Source organism: Erythrolamprus reginae, chromosome 3 (genome assembly GCF_031021105.1).
Source record: "Erythrolamprus reginae isolate rEryReg1 chromosome 3, rEryReg1.hap1, whole genome shotgun sequence".
Classification (NCBI taxonomy): Eukaryota; Metazoa; Chordata; class Lepidosauria; order Squamata; family Dipsadidae; genus Erythrolamprus; species Erythrolamprus reginae.
In genome coordinates, this window is record NC_091952.1 from 146,249,662 (window position 1) to 146,268,595 (window position 18,934).

The window sequence follows — 18,934 nt, forward strand, 5'->3', positions numbered from 1 at the left end:
TTTAGTCCCTTTAAGTTGAAAATTGCCCTCCATCTCCCTAAAGATTTGGGCACTAGAAACAAAATTGAATAGAAGCATGATCCCACTCCAGTGGTGCCAGCTGGATGGCTCGAATATCCAGCAAATGCTGATTCCATGAGCCCCCAGTGTACTGAGTCACCAGAAATGGGACAGCAGAGAAAGAACTTGGGGGGGAGGAGGTAGGAGGGAAACTCCAATGAGAGCTCAGATGTAATGGTCTCCCTAACCCAGGCCACCTGTGAAAAGAGCTAGTTGTCTTCCAATGGGGGAATCAGGTCCCAAGCTATTTCTAGTGGCAGAAAGGCTTGGAGCTGACACCTTGTTCCTGGCATCTGAATTGTTGTTGCAGCCTACCTCTACAAGTAAAGGCAGGATGGTCAGCCTGAAAATTGGAGCTGTGCTAATAGGACCTGTACTGATGGGAGAAATTTGCCCCAGTTCCCTCTGCCTGTAGGAAGATCACCTGAAATAGGGAGAAGGTTTGAAAGAAGGCCACCTGCTTTGGGAGGGGAGGATGTTCCTCTTATCCCTGGTCTCTATAAGAAAGGGTTCCAAAGCATGGCCAAAGAGATTCATCCCTTCAAGGGCCCAGAAGTGAGCTTCCAGTGGTTCTTGGCATCCATGCACCAATAGTGCAGCCATAGTAACTGCCATGCAGAGAAAGTGATGTATCAGGCTGAAAACATGGCCGCAGGTAAGGTGGCATCCACTATAAACTCAGATGCAGCAATAATTTTGGACAGGTCCTGGTGACTCCAGAGGTCCTCTAAAGGAATTCTATCCAGCAGCTGGTAGAGCCACCTCAGCAACACCCTGGTGAAAAAGGAGACCATGGTAATGGCCTTAATAGCTCAGGAGTGGGCCTGATAAGCTCTGTGCAGGGCCATCTCCTCCTGTCATTCATTGGCTTTCAAAATGTCATTAACATCCAGAGGTAAGATAAAATTTATAATCAAGGAGGCTACCGGTGCATCCACCTGCGGCAACTAGATCAACTGGAGCAGGTTGGGTTCCACAGTGAAACAGGTGTTCTCTCTGCTGCTAGGCCACTGAGTGCTGGCAGGAACATGTTGGAGATCATGACAGAATCAGTTGCCACCTGAACAAGGCAGGTTTATGCACAAGCCACTCCAAAGCATCAATGGAAAAAAGTGTGTGGCAAGCCAGGGACCCCTCCTCCATGCTAAATCTTAACAGATGACAAATGAAGAAAATATTAAATTGCACTGCGAGGCAGCTGAGGGTGAGCCTCAAGCCCAGTGGCCAGTCAGCAGCTGACTGAATTTAATGGCTGAAATAAGCTGCATTCTGTCAACTGGGGGGGTACTCCGCCGCAATGATGACTAAATGGATAAAGGGCCCATCAAAGGTGCTCACCTCCAAGACTGCTCACAAGTTGAACTGTAAATGACCATCACTGAAAAGAGGCAACAAAACAATGTGGCTACAAGTGCCATTGAATCCAAAATGATGTTTGCACTGAAAGGAGAGAGACTAATATGGCGCCACATCCAAACTGCAATCTAAAGGGCCATTGGTAAACAAATGGTGTTCACACCCAAATTCAGCTGAGAGCTAGGCAGCAAGGCAAAACGATGCCTGTAAATAGCAGTGCCCCAGGCCATGGCCACCCAACAGGAAACTGCATGCAAGGAATGAGAAAGGAAAAGCTGTCCAACCTGACAGAGCTGGAACAGTTCCACCCACCCCCGAAGGGAACGGCTTTAAATGCAAACAGTGGCCCAAATAGGCAGCGCTGACCTTGCCAGAAAAAAACAGATGAAAATCGAATAGGGTGATTTAGATGTGAAAGCCCTGCTCTATAGCATGCTTCTTGCCACCAGCCAAACCAAGTAAGGAGGAAAGCCCACTTGGGCACCCAAAGGTAGCGTGAGACAGCACTAGCTGGTAATTAATCCAGAAAGGCAAAAAAAAAAAGCCTGCTTGGGGGCCCAAAGGCAGCACAAAACAGGCACTCACATAGAAGCGATTAGCAATCCAGGAAGAGAAAAAAAACATCATTCCAGTTTGGTGAAGGAAAAAGTAAAATTAAAAATTCAGGGAAAGTTCAAGATGGATAGCATCCCAAAGCTCATAGGAGCTGAGGAAAAAATGTCCATGAGCTGATGACTGAGTTAAATGACTGAGGATGATGTCATCAGGGAGGCGGATCCTCAGAAAATTCAACCCAGTCCATAGAGCTGTGGGGCTAGAGCAATGATGGTGAACCTTTCTTTCCTGGGGTGCCAAAATAGTGCATGTGCACGCTATTGTATGTGTACATGTGCCCACACCTATATTCAATACCCCTCCATGTGCCCAAGTTCCCCCCATTTCCTGACTTCCAGTAGGGCCAGTAGGCCCATTTTTCAGCCTCCCTAGACTCCAGAGGCTTTCATGGAACTTAGGGAGGGCAAAAACAGCCTCCCCTGTCCCCCCTGGATGCCCTCCGGAGGCCAAAAAGGTCCCCCCCCAAGCCTCCGTGCGAGCCAAAAATCAGCTGCAGGCACCTGCATGTGCACTGGAGCTGAGCTAGGGCAACTTCTTATGTGCCAGCAGATATGGCAGGTGGCATGTGTGCCATAGGTTAGCCATCATGGGGTTAGAGTAACCCATCTATCCTGGACTCTTCCTTCGATGCGAGGGGAAACCAACTGTTCCTTTAATAAAGTTTGAAATGTAAAATCTATAGCATATCTGCATAACTAATGTATATCAACCTTTCCTTCTATATAATAATCTGACATTTACAAGAACAGCGGGAGAAATAATCATAATGTGTGGAAACAGTTTAAAATTTAGAGAGTGGAGTGGAATTCAAATGATAATTTGTTTCAGACATCCTGAATATCTTGGCCCTTCTAGCTAAATTTCTCAAGTTTTTAAAGTGCATGAATTGCTTTAGTTTCACAATTTGATCAGTCAAAACTACTGACAGTAACAGCTAGGGTCTTTCTTCCTGAATGTAAAGCTTAAATAGATGTATTGCATCTCCTTTACTAAATTGCCGAGTGTGCACTCTCTTGTTCAGTCTTCAGAAATTCTAGAAACTGCACCACTGAGAAACATAAGTGTGTTTCTCAGACCTATTGTTTAATGTAAAAAGAAATTAAAACAACAAATAAGTGTTCAGGTTTACACTCCACCTCCAGCCCAAATTCTTGCAACCTTATACATTTGAAAACACCATCCCAGAAATCTTGGGGCTTCTGGATGCTCTTTTGGGTTTGTATAGATCAGAGACGTGTGATCTGATTTGTTTTTATTTGTTTGACTACCTCAGAGGCTGAAGGTTTTCAGGATGTGGGTATATCAGGGGGACTATTTTTTTAGTCTATGTTTGAATTTATTGGCTTAATCCTAATCCTATGTTCTTTACATATAACATAGTTATAGCCCTTATGAAGGAGTACAGGAACCTTAGATTGTTCAGATGATCTTAAGAAAAAAATTATTCAGGCCTAATGATTTAACCAAAGAGGCCATATTCAACACTGTATTCCTTGAGTGATTCTTTTAAGTACTGCACACTGAGGTGCCTCATTCTGAGACACAAAAAAGGAGGTAGCCTACTGGAAGATTACTCTAAAGTTCAGCAATCTAGACCAGGGCTTCTCTGCCATTTCTCTCCTCATGGACTCCTGAGATTCATACAATTCTGTGTAACTGCATCATAAATCACTGTTAGTTGGAAATATGGCATAGGCCTATGACCCATGTTGAGAAACACTATTTAAGAAGGGGAGGTTTGGCAGGGCACTAAAAATACAAGAGCATATATTATGACTGGATGTATAAAAGAAAACACAGGGAGAAGTAGATGATTCCAGACATAGCACCTTTGACAGAGAAACTAAAAGATGATAAGCTGATATCTTGTCTATCTAGTCAGGGACAGAAAACCCAACTTCACAGAGGCCCAATTTCATCCACCTTATCATAATCCAAAGAAAAGGAAGTGGTAGTTGCTATAGAGATGAAGGAAGATGACCAGTTTCAGAGAACATGACAGCAGAGTGACTTGGTGTGCCCCTACTTAGTGAATGGGACCTCTAATATAAATGAACAGAGTCTTATAAGAGTGATACCACTTTGAACCATGTTCCCCAACTCTCAACATTCAGGGATGGTCCAAAAGTATAATAAAAGATGATGATATCAAATGGAAAAGTACTGGGGAGAGTACACTTTCAAATTAGCATAATCAAACAGAGCAACAGGTGCAGTTTCTGTACCATGCCTGGACTTGAATCCAAACTGAAAGGGGTCCAGATAATTCAATTCTTCAAGAACATACTTTAGCTGAGATATCTATATCACTACCTTTTCAATAACCTAAAACTGTTGGATCCAGAGAGGATTTCTTGAGAATCGAACATATCTCTGCCTCCTTCAACATCTCTTCCCTCAAAGAAACATTGACCACATCCCACGGCAGCCTGTCACTCATAGCTCACAGCTCAAATCAGCCATGAAGGTTGTGGGTCAGGTCCAGTAGTGGCAGCATTCATCTTCATCAGATTACACAAACTGAAAAGAGTCTCTGATAATATTGTATATCTTTTGCTCTGAGTACCATTAAAATTTTGTTCACAGAATATCAAAATTATGGCCACATTTATTTATTGGTCAAATTTAGAAACCATCTTTCTCCATCACAAGCACGGGTAACTTTGTCACAAACAACTTATACTGTAATGTTAGGCATAGTGGCTAAGTATCTCCCTCCCATCTTCCTTAACATGAAACAGATAATTTTAAGCAATGCCACTGAATGACAACTTATTGATGTAATAAGAGCAGAAAAGACCAAATGCTTTACTGCTTTTATCATCAGGTAGGTTCAAACAAGAGAGTGCATCTTTGCTGGGTCATATTTTCTTTTTACCTTTCTCCACTGGTACTCTAGTGATTGCTTTTCCATCTACCAGAGATCCTGAGTAAACCAAGGAGCCCCTGAGACCAGGGGAGGGAAATCACATCAAGTCTTTGGCTATTTCCCAGGTCCTAGAGACCACAAGATAATGGAACAATCTCTTAAGTCATTAGGGAATTCTACAAATTCCCTCTGGTATCCATCTGGATCTATTACACATCTGGAATGGACTATCTTCATAAATCCATGAAGTAATAGAAACAAATCTCATCTGGGTCAGGAAGTGATCTGATCACAGTAAAGATCTCAGTTTGATGTCTTCTATATCCAAATCATACAGTTTATCAGAAATACAGTAAATTTATATGTGTGATTGGGCAAGATATTATCTGGGGCAAGCCATGGTTATCACTTCGGCCCTTCTAGACTACTTCCTCCCAGCATATAGAAATTGAATACCTCTGCACCACTAATGAAGGAAAGTCGAAAACCAGTCTGTCAACAGACTCCAGACCCACTAGAAAGGATCCTTCTGGGCAGCAGAATGGCTAACGTGTAAGTGCAACCCTCACTTTTTCCATACTGCCCAAGTTAACACACATTGCAGTTAAGAGACATGGTGGCTCAGTGGTTAGAATGCAGTACCACACGCTACGACTGCCAGCTGCCTGTAATTTGGCAGTGCAAATATCACCAGGCTCAAGGTTGACTCAACCTTCCACCTTCCAAGGTCGGTAAAAGGAGGACTCAGATTATTGGGGGCAAAAAACAATCTGTAAACCAGTCGACTATAAAGCACTGTGAAGTGGTATATAAGTCTAAGTGCTATTGTTATTGCTACATCCTGCCATTCCTGCAGGAAAGAACCCTGACCATAGGCACAAAATCCTTCCCAGTTATTGCTGCTAACTTTGGAAGGGCAGTTATAAGGAAGTTGTTGGCCTCCCTTCTGCCTGACACATACCCCTCTCCCAAAATATCTCCCATGACTGGGGGGGGACACTTAAATGTTCTTTCTCTCTTCCTCCTCTACAAAGTTAATAGCAAGTCTTCTAGACAGGATTATCATGTCCTAGGACCTACCCTACCCTTCCCACAGGCATCATCAGTCATCCAAAGGCTAATATTTGAAAATGCCACTTTCACCAGCCTCCAAATTATTTCCCATCTTTACTTCCATCTCCTTCTCTTTCTCATTTATCACCTTTCCCATCAATACCTTTTGCCTCTTCCTTGGAAATATATTAATCTATAGCAATCTGATATTAGCAAATATGACAAGATTTCTCTCTCCCCCTCCCAAAAATAATTCTAGCCATGGCAACAATTCCCTCTCTTCTCTAGCCATGGGAACTGAAAGAATAGTTGTGAGATGTTTCCATTAATCTCTAATGGAATGAATTTGTGGTACATGAAGGTTGAAATACAGACCAATTGCCAAACAAAATATGGCTAACAGCCTGTAAAATAAACAAAACAAAATAAGGTTTTAAGACCTCCAAGAAATCTCTTCCTTTTTTTTTCTCACCTCAGAGAACTAATGAGCAGAAGTCTGCCTGATGGTGTTTTGTTAAATAGAACACAGTGAGCAGAGAAAAGGACAGAAGTTATGAAATGTATTCCAGTTGCTTAAATAGTACTAAGATATACTGACATAAAAATATGAACTATAGCAATCCGCTAGGACAGTGGAGCATCACAGAACAAGACAATGTCTTTCCCTTGCTACCACATAGCCTTATTGACAAGTAACCCAGAACAACACATGGTGTTGCAGGATTTAAAACAATTGTCTGATTGCTCATCTGCACTTAAGTTCATTTTGTTTCAAAGACTCAGGACTTTTGTAAAGCATTTCCAATATATGAAAATGTGGTATATTTTGACTGCTATTCTCTAACAAAGATTTTTTCTAGCTGGGAGAATTAGGGATAGCAGGGTGGCACAAGATTAAATAAGTCTTCTTTAATTAATTATGAAAGAAGAGTAATCACATTTTTTCCAGATATGTTTAGGAATAATCAGAATAAATTAATATTCTTACATACCAATCACTTATATGCAATGCATCCCTATATATATGAATAAAAACAACAACTGATATAATATAGAATCAATTTACACAGTAGTATCTAAAGAAGCACATAATTTAGGAAAATATGTAAGAGTCAAATTACAGATATAATATGACTTTTATTTAAACAAGTTGTCTAAGTTTGAAATGCTGTCATAGCAATTTGTTGCATACTTTATTTGGCACTTGCTGCATTAGATTTGGGGGCAGTATTGGCAGCAAGCAGTTAATGCTAGAGCAGAATAGAGCTGGGGTAGAAGAGAAGTCTTGTTTTCTTTTTCCAGTTCTAATTTCCAGTACTTGCATTTAATTTATGTATACTGGAATATTTCAGCATATCAAAATAGAATTTAGAAAAAGGCAATAAAAATTAGTTTAATACTATTTTTTAATTTACTTGGTTCTAAATATTCTGAATATTATTTTTCTCAAAATAAGGTAAGGTTTCCTATTATATTGTTTTATTTGCCCAAATAATGGAGCTTGGATTCATATTGTGACATAATAATTCATAACATCATCAGCAGGAATCTCATGCTAATATTGCTACTAATTCATGTTGCTTTTAGGGGTAAGAACCTTCAAAGAAAAATGGAATTCACCCTGCTTTCAAACGTATTCTGTTGATTTTTAAAAATGGACTGTTTACATAAGAGCATTTGGATAGTCAATTCTCCCAGACACCTTACTTCCACCTTCTGCTCTTCAATGGGAAGAGGTGATAAGGCTTGCTTAGGAAGTTATCAGATTGTTGATAATTTATCAGATTGTTGAGCTGCTTAGCCAGTAAATTGGTTCCTTTCAATTTACTGAATTTGTTCCTTAGAAGGAACCCCATTTTTGATGCAGAAGCAAAGGGATGGGGATTGATGAATAGATGGATGAACCCCCTTTTCCTGCTGTATACTACATTTTTTCTTTAGCCATAAGAACTCTGTTATATGGGTTTGCACATAGTATTTAATTATGCCTTAAGACAGAGTTCTGTGCGTGCTTAAGAGAAGGTGAGAAAGGTAAATGTAGTGATAATCTATTGATACATTTACAGAATTATGTTTAATTCAGGTACCCTGTATATTTTGGCTGTGTGCGCGCATGCATGTGTGTGAGTGTGTGTGTGTGTGTTTGTGTGTGTAGGGAGAGAGAGAAAGAAAGAAAGAAAAAGGAGATACAAATAAGGAATCAAAGGTGGTATATTCTAAATGAAATACAGTGATCCCTCGATTATCCTGAGGGTTCCGTTCCAAGACCCCTCGCGATAATCGATTTTTCGCGATGTAGGGTTGCGGAAGTAAAAACACCATCTGCGCATGCACGCCCTTTTTCCATGGCCGTGCATGCGCAGATGGTGGAGTTTGCGTGGGCGGCGGGGAAACCCGGATCTTCGTCTGCTCGTTGCTGCCGCGGCCGCCCAACAGCTGATCTGCTCGGCGGCAGCAGCGAGGAGCCGAATCGGGCTTTCCCCTTTGCGTGGGTGGTGGGGAAACCCGGATCTTCATCTGCTCGCTGCTGCTGCGGCCACCCAGCAGCTGATCTGCTCGGCGGCAGCAGCGAGGAGCCGAATCGGGCTTTCCCCTTTGCGTGGGCGGCGGGGAAACCCGGATCTTCGTCTGCTCGCTGCTGCTGTGGCCGCCCAGCAGCTGATCTGCTCGGCGGCAGCAGCGAGGAGACAAATCGGGCTTTCCCCTTTGCGTGGGCGGTGGGGAAACCCCGATCTTCGTCTGCTCGCTGCTGCCGCCGAGCAGATCAGCTGCTGGGCGGCCGCGGCAGCAGCGAGCAGACGAAGATCGGGGTTTCCCCGCCGCCCATGCAAAGGGGAAACCCCGGCTCCTCGCTAATGCCCCCACTCGCCCGCCCGCCCACCGCCCGCCGCCCGCCAGCAAGAGGGGGAGAGATAGAGAAAGAGAGAGAAGGAAAGAAAGAGATGAGAGAGGGAGGAAGAGAGTGTGAGAGGAAGAAGCAAGATAGAGAAAGAGAGAGAGAAAGAAAGATGAGAAAGGAAGGAAGAGAGTGACGTCATCGGGTGGGAAAAATCGTGATATAGCGTTTTGCGAAGATCGAGATCGCGAAACTCGAGGGATCACTGTATATTTAATTTAATTTCACTTATTTACAATAAAAATATGATTACAAAAGAATTTGACAACTACACACAAGCAATTACAAAATATAAGGATCTTTTAATTCTTTAAGAATTATGTTTGATGCATAGTACAGTCAGAGAGCCTCTGATTCATAGAATATGGACAAAACTTTGAAATATGTATTGTATTGTCCACATAGCTAATATTTTCAGATCACTTGTAGACCATTCCTACAGCTTAGCAGGTGATCACACTTCTCATTTTTGCTGCCTCCTAAAATATATCTAAGGGAACCATCAAACTCTGCTGCTATTTCAGGTGGATATTAATGGAATATCAGCTTCTTGGGTTTCTCAATTTCTTGACCTCATCCAAGCAATTATTTATGCAGACAGTAATCCACTGTAATTTGAATTTAATGCCAAAGAAACATATTGGTAGCTGACATCAGCTAGTTAGTTAATTAGTCAAAGATCTTCAGTAAAGAACATGTGGAATACAGTAAACATTTGCAAGTCACTATAGTTTAAATGCTGGGAAGTTAAGCATAAATTTCAAAATGTAGTTCTTGAGATAGATTCGATTTACCATATTATTGTAGCTTCCATCCTTAGCCCACCAAATTATTTGAATAAAATAATCCTGATAGTAATCATAATGTTGTTACTAAAAGATACAATATGTATCTTTCATCAAAACAACCAAAGCTACTTCTTTCTCAGATTTTAGATTTTCAAGAGCACCTTGTTTTAGAGATTATATAATATATGTGTCATGATATATTTATATGCAAACACATAGTGTGGATCTTTATATAGCCATATTGTTACCATCTAAACATAATAGAGATCCAAAGATCAGCGAAGTTTAAATGTTTAAAGTGACATTAAAATTTGAAGAATTACAACTAACTATAGATATTTAGGAAATCAAAAATCCTTTCTAAATGGGTAAATTTTGAGGAGCACTTCACACTCTACATTTTGAATCAGGTCCCATTTATTTAAATTGAATTGTAGAACCGTACTGATTAAAAGGGGTAAACAAATAAAAGGTTTGGGAAAATAAAAGCATCTTTTCTTAGCACCAAGTTAGCCGACGAAATCAGAAATCTGTACCTGGGAAACTAGCATAATAGTTATTTATGTTTATACCTTAGTGTTTGGGCTATCCAGTGGGAACAAGAGCACGCAATGGATACAAACTAAATGTAAATCGCTCCAAACTAGACTGCAGAAAATATGATTTCAGCAATAGAGTGGTCAATGCCTGGAATTCACTAGTAGACTAGTTTCCTCCCCCAATCCCAAAATCTTCAACCTTACATTATCTACAGGAGACCTCTCCCCTTTTCTAAGAGGTCTGTAAGGGGCGTGCATAAGTGCACCTTTGTGCCTACCGTCCCTGTCCTAATGTCTTTTTATCTTTTCTATCTCTACTTTATACTTATATTATATTAAACATAATACAATACTATATTTGTATGACAAACAAACAAACAAACATTATGGCAAAAATCTGGTTCACATTGTCACAGGTAACCTGGTCCCATAGTCTCAGAGCAGAAATAAGGTAGAGGTTTCAACACAAGCTAAATATATTTCAACAGTTACTCTCATTGAGAACTTTGACATTATTTTAACTAATTTTTCTTTTTGGACTCTTAGTGCAGTTAGATATAAGGAGAGGCTGCTTTAATGAATCACAACTAATTGCTAATTCTTGTAGTTGTGCATTATCTGAAATACTTTTTCCAAATTTTCAAATCATACCTAGTCTGAATAGCCAGTTCCTAAAAAGTGCTATCCATTATCTAGGAGCAGTAATGGCATTAATTGTCACTGAGTATCAAGCCCTTTGAGGCAGACAAATTCAGGAAACAAGAACCACTTGGACACTGGAATGATCTTTATTGCTAATAGACTAATGTAACAGAATCTTGAAAGTCTGCTAAAGCAATTAATCAGAACCTATACCTAACATAACTAAAATGGAGTTACTTTGAGGCTCTTTCTCATGGTTCTCCCCTCTTCTGTACCAAGAAATGTATTATCTAACGGTCCTCCCTCTTTATTCCCAGGGTTTTCAAGACATTCCATCACAATGTGTTTGATAATTTAGACAACTGGCAGAAACTTTATAAACAACAAGAAGATATAAATGATTATTTCTCATCAATGTTTTTAATTAGCTTAACTTGTTTCCTTCTTCATCTCATCCTCTAGGAGAGTCACTAATATATTTTCCTCCCTTGTCTTCAGGGCAAAAATACATAATTTAATAGCATATATTTTGCTTGCACTTCTACTGTGTTGGGATTACATTGGCTGCCACATGAATTCCTATATGCTTCTCTCACTTTCTCCTTTGATTGAACAGCAAAGAAAAGTATTAAAAGGGCCAATGTTGTATAGTCTCTTCCATTGTATTCTGAACATCGATTCTGTGTTTCTGCTTCTGAAACTTCTCAGCACTGCTAGAAAGTGGCATTAAAAATAGCGGACATTAAATTGAGCTTGGAGAGGGCAGAATAGAGGAAAAATGTCTTTTGGTTGCTCTATCAACCAAAATTAGATCTCAATAAATATGTTAATTGTGATTCAATATACAGTAATTTTTTGTAATATCTCAGCCAAATATTCAGGAAACATCAATTGAATACTTCTAAGAAGTTCTAGAAAATATTCCCAATACAGTATGGGGTTACTGGAAAAAAACCACAGGACAGGGCTCAGGAAAAAAAAACCTGGAGTAGATTTTTCTTGTTTTGAGTTTACAGGGATTAGAAAGGAAAGTTTGGATAGAAGTCAAGAACAGTGTCAATATTAAACAGATATGAAACTTTACATTCTATCTCAGGAAAATAAGTAGATAACTTCCATTTTCTACCATGGCAAGTTGTAGTTGTATCTTCAGAATGCAATTATAATTTGAGAAAAAAATTAATTGTTAATTATTTTTATGTCCTTTGCAGAAGCCGAGGAACTGTATCAGAAGAGAGTTTTAACCATTACTGGGATTTGTGTTGCATTGCTTGTTGTGGGAATAGTATGTGTAGTAGCTTACTGTAAAACCAAGTGAGTGGTTTTATTTATTAATTTTAAATTTAATTTAATGCAAAAGAAAAGAAAAAGAAGGAAAAGAACTAAAAAAGAAAGGAATTAAAACAATTTGGAAATACATGAGCATAGATTATAAACAATCTCAAATAGAGGCAGATTATGATTAAATGTTTAAAATGGGTTAAAAGTTATTTAATTGTTGAGTGATTGGATTATTAAGGAAAATCACAAGGAATGCAATAATTTATTTATAATCATTCCAATGCAATTTATAAAAGTTCCAATGAAATAATTCAGTTTAACAGGAACATAATTCTATGTATGAATTGTTTTTATTATCATTTTTTCATGACTTGCCAAACAGTGTTTGAAACAAATGTTATTCTTGTGAGAATTATAAGTTCATAGCCTAATTTTTTAGGCTTTCAGAAAAAACAATGTATTTATTTAATTTAATTTAATTGATTTGACTTCTATGCCACCCAATCCTGTAGGACTCTGGGAGGCTTACAACAATAAAAAACAATACAATAATACAATAAGAAGAAGTTGACAACAATGCTAATTAAAACCTCATAGCCCTAACAACCCATTAAAAAAACCCTAAATCAGTCTAACAACATACATACCAAACAAAAATGAATTCGGGCACGTCTGATGTTAAGTTCACGGCCCTCAAGCTGTTGACAAAGCCAGGTTTGAACAGCTTTTCGAAAAGCCAGTAAAGTGGGAGCAGTGCAAACATTGGGGGGGGGGGGAGTTCCATAGAGCTGGGGTGGCAGTAGAAAAGGCCCTACTCCGTGGTCCTGCCAACCTACATTGTTTGGTTGATAGGACCTGGAGGAGGTCAATTCTGTGTAATATAATAGGCCTCTGGGAGGTATGTGGCAGGAGACGGTCCCGTAAATAGTCAGGCCCTAAGCCATGTAGGGCTTTATAGGTAATAACCAACATCTTGAATTGTGACTGCAAGCTAATCGATAGCCAGTGCAGCACACGGAGTGTTGGGGTTATATGGGCGTACTGAGGTACAGTACACCCATAACAGCTCACGTGGCTGCATTCTGGACTATCTGCAGTCTCCAAACACTCTTTAAGGGTAGCCCCTTGTAGAGTGTGTTGCAATAATCAAGATGGGAGGCAATGAGGGCCTGAATGACTGTGTGCAAGGCCTCCTGGTCCAAATAGGGCCGTAACTGGTACGCCAGGCAAAGCTGGGCAATATCCTGGCTAGAGCCAAAAGATGGAGTTCAAGATTTAGCTGTGGGTCTAGGAGGACATCCAAGTTATGAACCCTATCTGAGAATGTTAGAAACGCCCTTACCCCAGGACAACCACTTGGTCTTGTCTGGGTTGAGCTTGAGCCTGTTGGCTCCCATTCAGACCCTGACATCTTCCAGGCACCAGCAGATTTTGTCAACCACTTCATTGAATTGGCATGGGGTAGAGATGTATAACTGGGTATCATCATCATACTGATGATACCTCACCCCATGCCGATGGATGATCTCACCCAACGGCTTCATGTAAATGTTATATAGTAGGGGAGAGAGGACAGACCCCCGTGGCACCCCACAAAGGAGAGACCTCTGCCCCCCACTAACATTGATTGTGAATGACCGGAGAGATAGGAAAAGAACCACTGTAAAATGGTACCTCCCACTCCCAATCCTCCAGCTTTCGCAGTAGGATACCATGGTAGATGGTATCGAAGGCCGCTGAGAGGTCAAGGAGCACCAGGATAGAGGAATATCCCATATCCCGGGTCCATCAGAGATCATTCATCAGCGCGACCAAAGTAGTTCCCATTCTGCAACTGGTCCTGAAACCAGACTAAAAGGAGTCCAGATAATCAGCTTCATCCAAGGACTGTTGGAGCTGGAGTGCCACCACCTTCTCAACAACCTTATCCAGAAAGGGCAGGTTGAAGACTGGCCTATAGTTCTTCAATTCGGCTGGATCCAGATATGGTTTCTTGAGGAGCGGTCACACAACTGCTTCCTTTAACAGCTGCGGGAATGACCCCTCTAGGAAGCGTTAGTCAATGCCTGGATCCAGCGCGTGTCACCTCCCGGCTAGCCAAAACCAACCAGGATGGACACGAGTCCAGTATACAGGTGGAGGAACTGACAGCTCCCATGGCCTTGTCCACCTCAGCAGAAGTTACCAGGTCAAACTCTTCCCAAACAATAGGACCTGGCCCTGTTACCTCTGTCTGTATTGCCCAATGGGAGTCCAGATCATTCTGAATCTGAGCGACTTTATCTGCAAGAAACAGAACAAATTCCTCAGCCCAACCCTGCAAGGGTTTCACCTATTCAGGAGGGAGTGGGTCACCCTAAAAAGAGCGGCTGAGCAAGAATCAAACTTATGCAATTGCCCATCTACAACTCTGGGATAAACAGTATACTAAAAAGTTTTAACAATAAACAGAATGACAGCTCTAATAAAACGCACACCCATCCATCGACTACTCTATCAATCTCCTGGTGCCTGCACCTGGAGTAAAAAACCAGCTCTTTATCCCCTTTCCTGAAAGCCAACAGGGTGAGGTTAGGACTATCCATATACTGTATCTTGGTAAGGCTGTTCAATAAAGCAGACATATGACAAAGAAAACAGTTGTATCTGGTCTGAATGTTACAAAATGTTGAAATTGTGTCTACAATGTAGGATTCCTTCTTTGAATGCTATTGAAGACTATAGTTTATGAGATTTGATGAACTTTAAAAAATATGCCTTTTTTTTACACTATTAATTGAAAATTTGTATCATTTTTATAGTTGCAATGTTGATTAACCTAAAAATGCCAAGATCTGAGAAAGATATGATTTACATTTTATGTCAAATGTATGTTTCTTGAACTTCCTAATTGGTTAGGTTCTTTGAAGAACAATTAATTTGCAGAGTTGGTCACAAATCAAAATGTGTACAAAACTGTATGTTAAGGAAACATACATCAAAATGTCAGGCACAAGGAATCAGGATCCTTTGTAAAGTTGCAACATAGAAGATTTATTCAAACCTATACACAAAAATCTAGTCAGCTAATGGTCAGCACTAAATTGGTGCCAGATAATGGTCAATGGAATCCAAGGGGGACTGGACTTGAATCTCTAGTGGCAACACAAGGATTCTAAAATGATGATGTGTTTAACTCCGCCTCTTAGCTCTGCCTGTTCTTCCCCTACAATAAATGAAAATATCTTACAAACTTGTGCTATAGGAAAGCTTCTAGTACATATAAACACAAATACGCATGCATGTACACACACATACACACAGAGAGAGTGAGAGAGCATATCTATGTATATATATATACATGCTGTGTTACAATAAATTCCCAGGAAAACACATCACAGACTCCTATTGAAATTAAATTGCCAGATGTATTTGGAAAAATCAGAAAAGAAATAAAAGGAAATTTTAACAACAGTCTAGTGCCCTGATGGTGAACCTATGACATGTGTGCACATGGATCCCTCTCTGAAAGCACAAGAGCCATTGACCAGCTCAGCTCCACTGCGCATCTGTGAGTGCCACCTGCCCACCAGATGATTTTTGGGTCAGACAAGCTCATGCTTTCTCCTCACTTTCTGTGGCTTGTGCCATCCCAGATCTCTGGAGATTCCATCCCAGCGTTTTTTGGCCATGTAATGCTTTCCCCCCTCCCAGCTCCATTTGGGGAAAGAAGGTTCTTCCTCTTCCCACTTCTGTTTTTGGAAAGAACTATAACATTGGGCGTGACATGTGATATAACTTTTACCTAAGTAAATACAGCTGTGAAACATGATATAATTTGAAATGCAAATTTCAGCTCTTCTAACTAGATATATTAGTAAACTATGACTATAAAATGACTCCATATAAAAAACAGAAGAAAACATGGTGTTCAAAAATAAAAAGTCAAGATTTGAATAGACTTATAAAATAACATTTCATTGTACCAGCTGACAAATTAAAAGCAACCTAAAATGCAGTTTCAAATGTATACTTGGTGCAATATTAGCTTATGCATAAATTATATATTATAACAAAATATAAATTTAATATTGGAAATGTCAAGACTCTAAACAAAATTTCTTTGTAATTTTAGTCATGTATACATACAAAATTATTCTGGAATTTTGTGTTATGTCATATTTTAAAAAATCAGGCTATGGGTTACTAGATTACTGTGCTATTTGTAAAAATTGTAAATTATTTTTTTTTTCTAACAACTGCTAAAATAATATTGAACCATATTGCAAAATTATAGAGGCACTTAGGTTTATGGACTATTAATGGTAAAAATCATTTTAAATTAACTTCTTTAAAGATTAACGGAATTCTGATACAACTAAATTTATCAATATGACTAGAAAATAATTATATATTTCAGAATAAGATCCAATCGTATATATTTTTCTATGGTTTAATTATTATTTTTCTCTTTATACTTTCAATATATTTTTTCTTCATATATTTATTGTTTAAAGATATTAAAAATTGCTATGAAACAGAAAATTAGAAGTGATATGTAAATTACAGAATGAAGATTTTCCCTCTATCAAAACTAAAACTCCAAATTTGGGAAATCAAGACTAAAAGTAGAAAAACATCAAAACTATTTTCCAGCCAAACCATTTAGTCTAGGGCAGTGTTTTTCAACCAGTGTGCCGCGGCACACTAGTGTGCCGCAAGACATGGTCAGGTGTGCCGCAAAGCTCAGAGAGAGAAAGAAAGGAAGAGAGAGAGAAAGAAAGAAAGAGAGAAAGAAAGCAAGAGAGAGAGAGAGAAAGAAAGAGAGAGAGAAAGAGAACAAGAGAGAGAAAGAAAGCAAGAGAGAAAGAGAACAAGAAAAAGAAATCAAGAGAGAGAGCAAGAGAGAGAAAGAAAACAAGAGAGAGAGGGAAAGAGAGGGAGGGAAGGAGAGAGAGAGAAAGACATAGAGGGAGGTAGGGAGGGAGAGAGAAAGAGAGCAAAAAAGAGAGGAAGGAAGAGAAAGAAAGAGGGATGGAGAGACAGAGAAAGTAAGAGGAAGGGAGAGAAAGAGAGAGGAAGAGAGAGAGATAATTTTTTTGTCCAAACTTTTTATAGCCCCCCCCCCAATGTGCCCCAGGGTTTCGTAAATGTAAAAAATGTGCCGCGGCTCAAAAAAGGTTGAAAGTCACTGGTCTAGGGTCCCCAATTTGACAGATTTATCTAGTCCATCAGAGTAAAACTGGTCCACTGCTCCAATATGAATACCTTACAATGTACTTATTCTTCAGAAAACAGAGAAATCAGATGCACAATCATTTGCGGCAAAACATGTGTCCAGCACATCAAAACAGGAATCTAGCAAATGGCCCTAGCCATCCTCGGCTGGACCCTGAGGAAATTCAGATGGCTGATGTGAGTAACATTTCTTAATTCCCTGTGTAAAGGCTCCTGAAAAAGCATAGAAGGCAGAAGCAGAACTCTTTTTAGACCCATCCTTTCATCTTCTGTTTAACAACTCTCCCCTTCCCTTCCTGTTCCTCTTCTTCATTCCCCCACCCTTTCTTTCTTTCTTCCTTCCTCCTTCCTTTCTTTCTTTCTTTCCTTACCTTTCCCAAAGACAACTCAAGCCAGCTTAATGTCTTCCTTAGGTATTTAGATTTTGTGCAACAAAGCCCAAAAAGTGAAAAAATATTAATATCTATGAACTTGTGTCTTTTCCCCAGTATATATCTAAAAATGTTTCTGCTACTGAGCATGTCATAAGAAGAGAAATAGAGACCACCTTTTCAGGGAGCCATTCCTGTTCACCATCACATCCCTCTTCCACAGGAACTCCAATTTCAAGCCAAAGGTATGAGCAGAATATTTCCTAGCTCAGATTTCTTTTAACTGCTTTGGGGTAGATATGATCAGAGAACCATAATGATGAACAAAACTTCATATGTAAATTTAGGAACTTTGCATACTGTATAGTTTGGGCCTCCCTCCTGAATTTCTCAATTTGGTCATCATTTTAACTTATTTTAATTTTATCTATATAAGGCAGAACAAAAAGCAAAAATAAAAACAAGAAAAGACTACATAAAAACATACAAGCATCAGGACATTGTAGTGGTTTAACTTTAGCAATAAAGAGATGTGGAGAACTCTTGATAGAAGGAAATACTGAAAGGTATAACTTTTTCCTGCCATTTAGTAGTTTTTGTCCAGTATTTATCAGTCCAATTATGATAAGTCGAGTCGTACCTTTCTTTTCTACTACTCAATCTCAATTACATCAACTTCATCTTGTCTTGGTACTGGTGAGTTTCATTTCATCCTCATGTCCATTAAATCATTAAGTTCACAGTAGGTCTTCATAAAAAGAGGACGCTGTAAAATGAATTGGCTGTACCCCTAGCCTTTACTATATGATAATTTTGTATTTGTATTGCTGTTTGATATTCAGATGTCCTACACAATATTTATGAAAATTATTATATCATATAAATCAGTATCATATTAGATACTGATTTAAATAAAGCTTTCAAACAGATGAACCTAAATGAAATTTGTAAATGCCAAAAAAGATAGGAAAACTAACCATAATGTTATCATAAGATAATTATGATAAAAATGCATAACTTGTCAAAGAAAAGAAAAAGTCATAGAATATGCTTTTTCAATAAGTCTAAAGTCTGGGGAAGGCTCTGATGAGTGCTCTGCATCAGAAGCAGAGATTGGGTCAGGGCCGTCTGCCAGGGCCTTCGGAGATAAGTGGGGTAGAAGACCAGCTGGAGCACATGGACAGAGCTGTCAGGAGAAGAGGACAATTAAGGAACAGGAGGCAACTCAGAAGTAAAAGCACAAGTGG

At 39.5% G+C, this 18,934-nt stretch overlaps 1 protein-coding gene across 3 annotated transcripts in view; it reads left to right on the forward strand.

Moving 5' to 3' along the window:
* The window catches only part of NRG2 (neuregulin 2), a 259,760-nt gene that overhangs the window by 227,950 nt on the left and 12,876 nt on the right, over nucleotides 1-18,934 (forward strand). For all 3 annotated transcript variants that reach the window (XM_070746955.1, XM_070746957.1, XM_070746956.1), the window contains 3 exons: nucleotides 12,030-12,132; nucleotides 17,370-17,493; nucleotides 17,805-17,932. In XM_070746955.1, coding sequence (XP_070603056.1) covers nucleotides 12,030-12,132; nucleotides 17,370-17,493; nucleotides 17,805-17,932 — 355 coding nt within the window. The remainder of the gene's footprint in view (nucleotides 1-12,029; nucleotides 12,133-17,369; nucleotides 17,494-17,804; nucleotides 17,933-18,934) is intronic.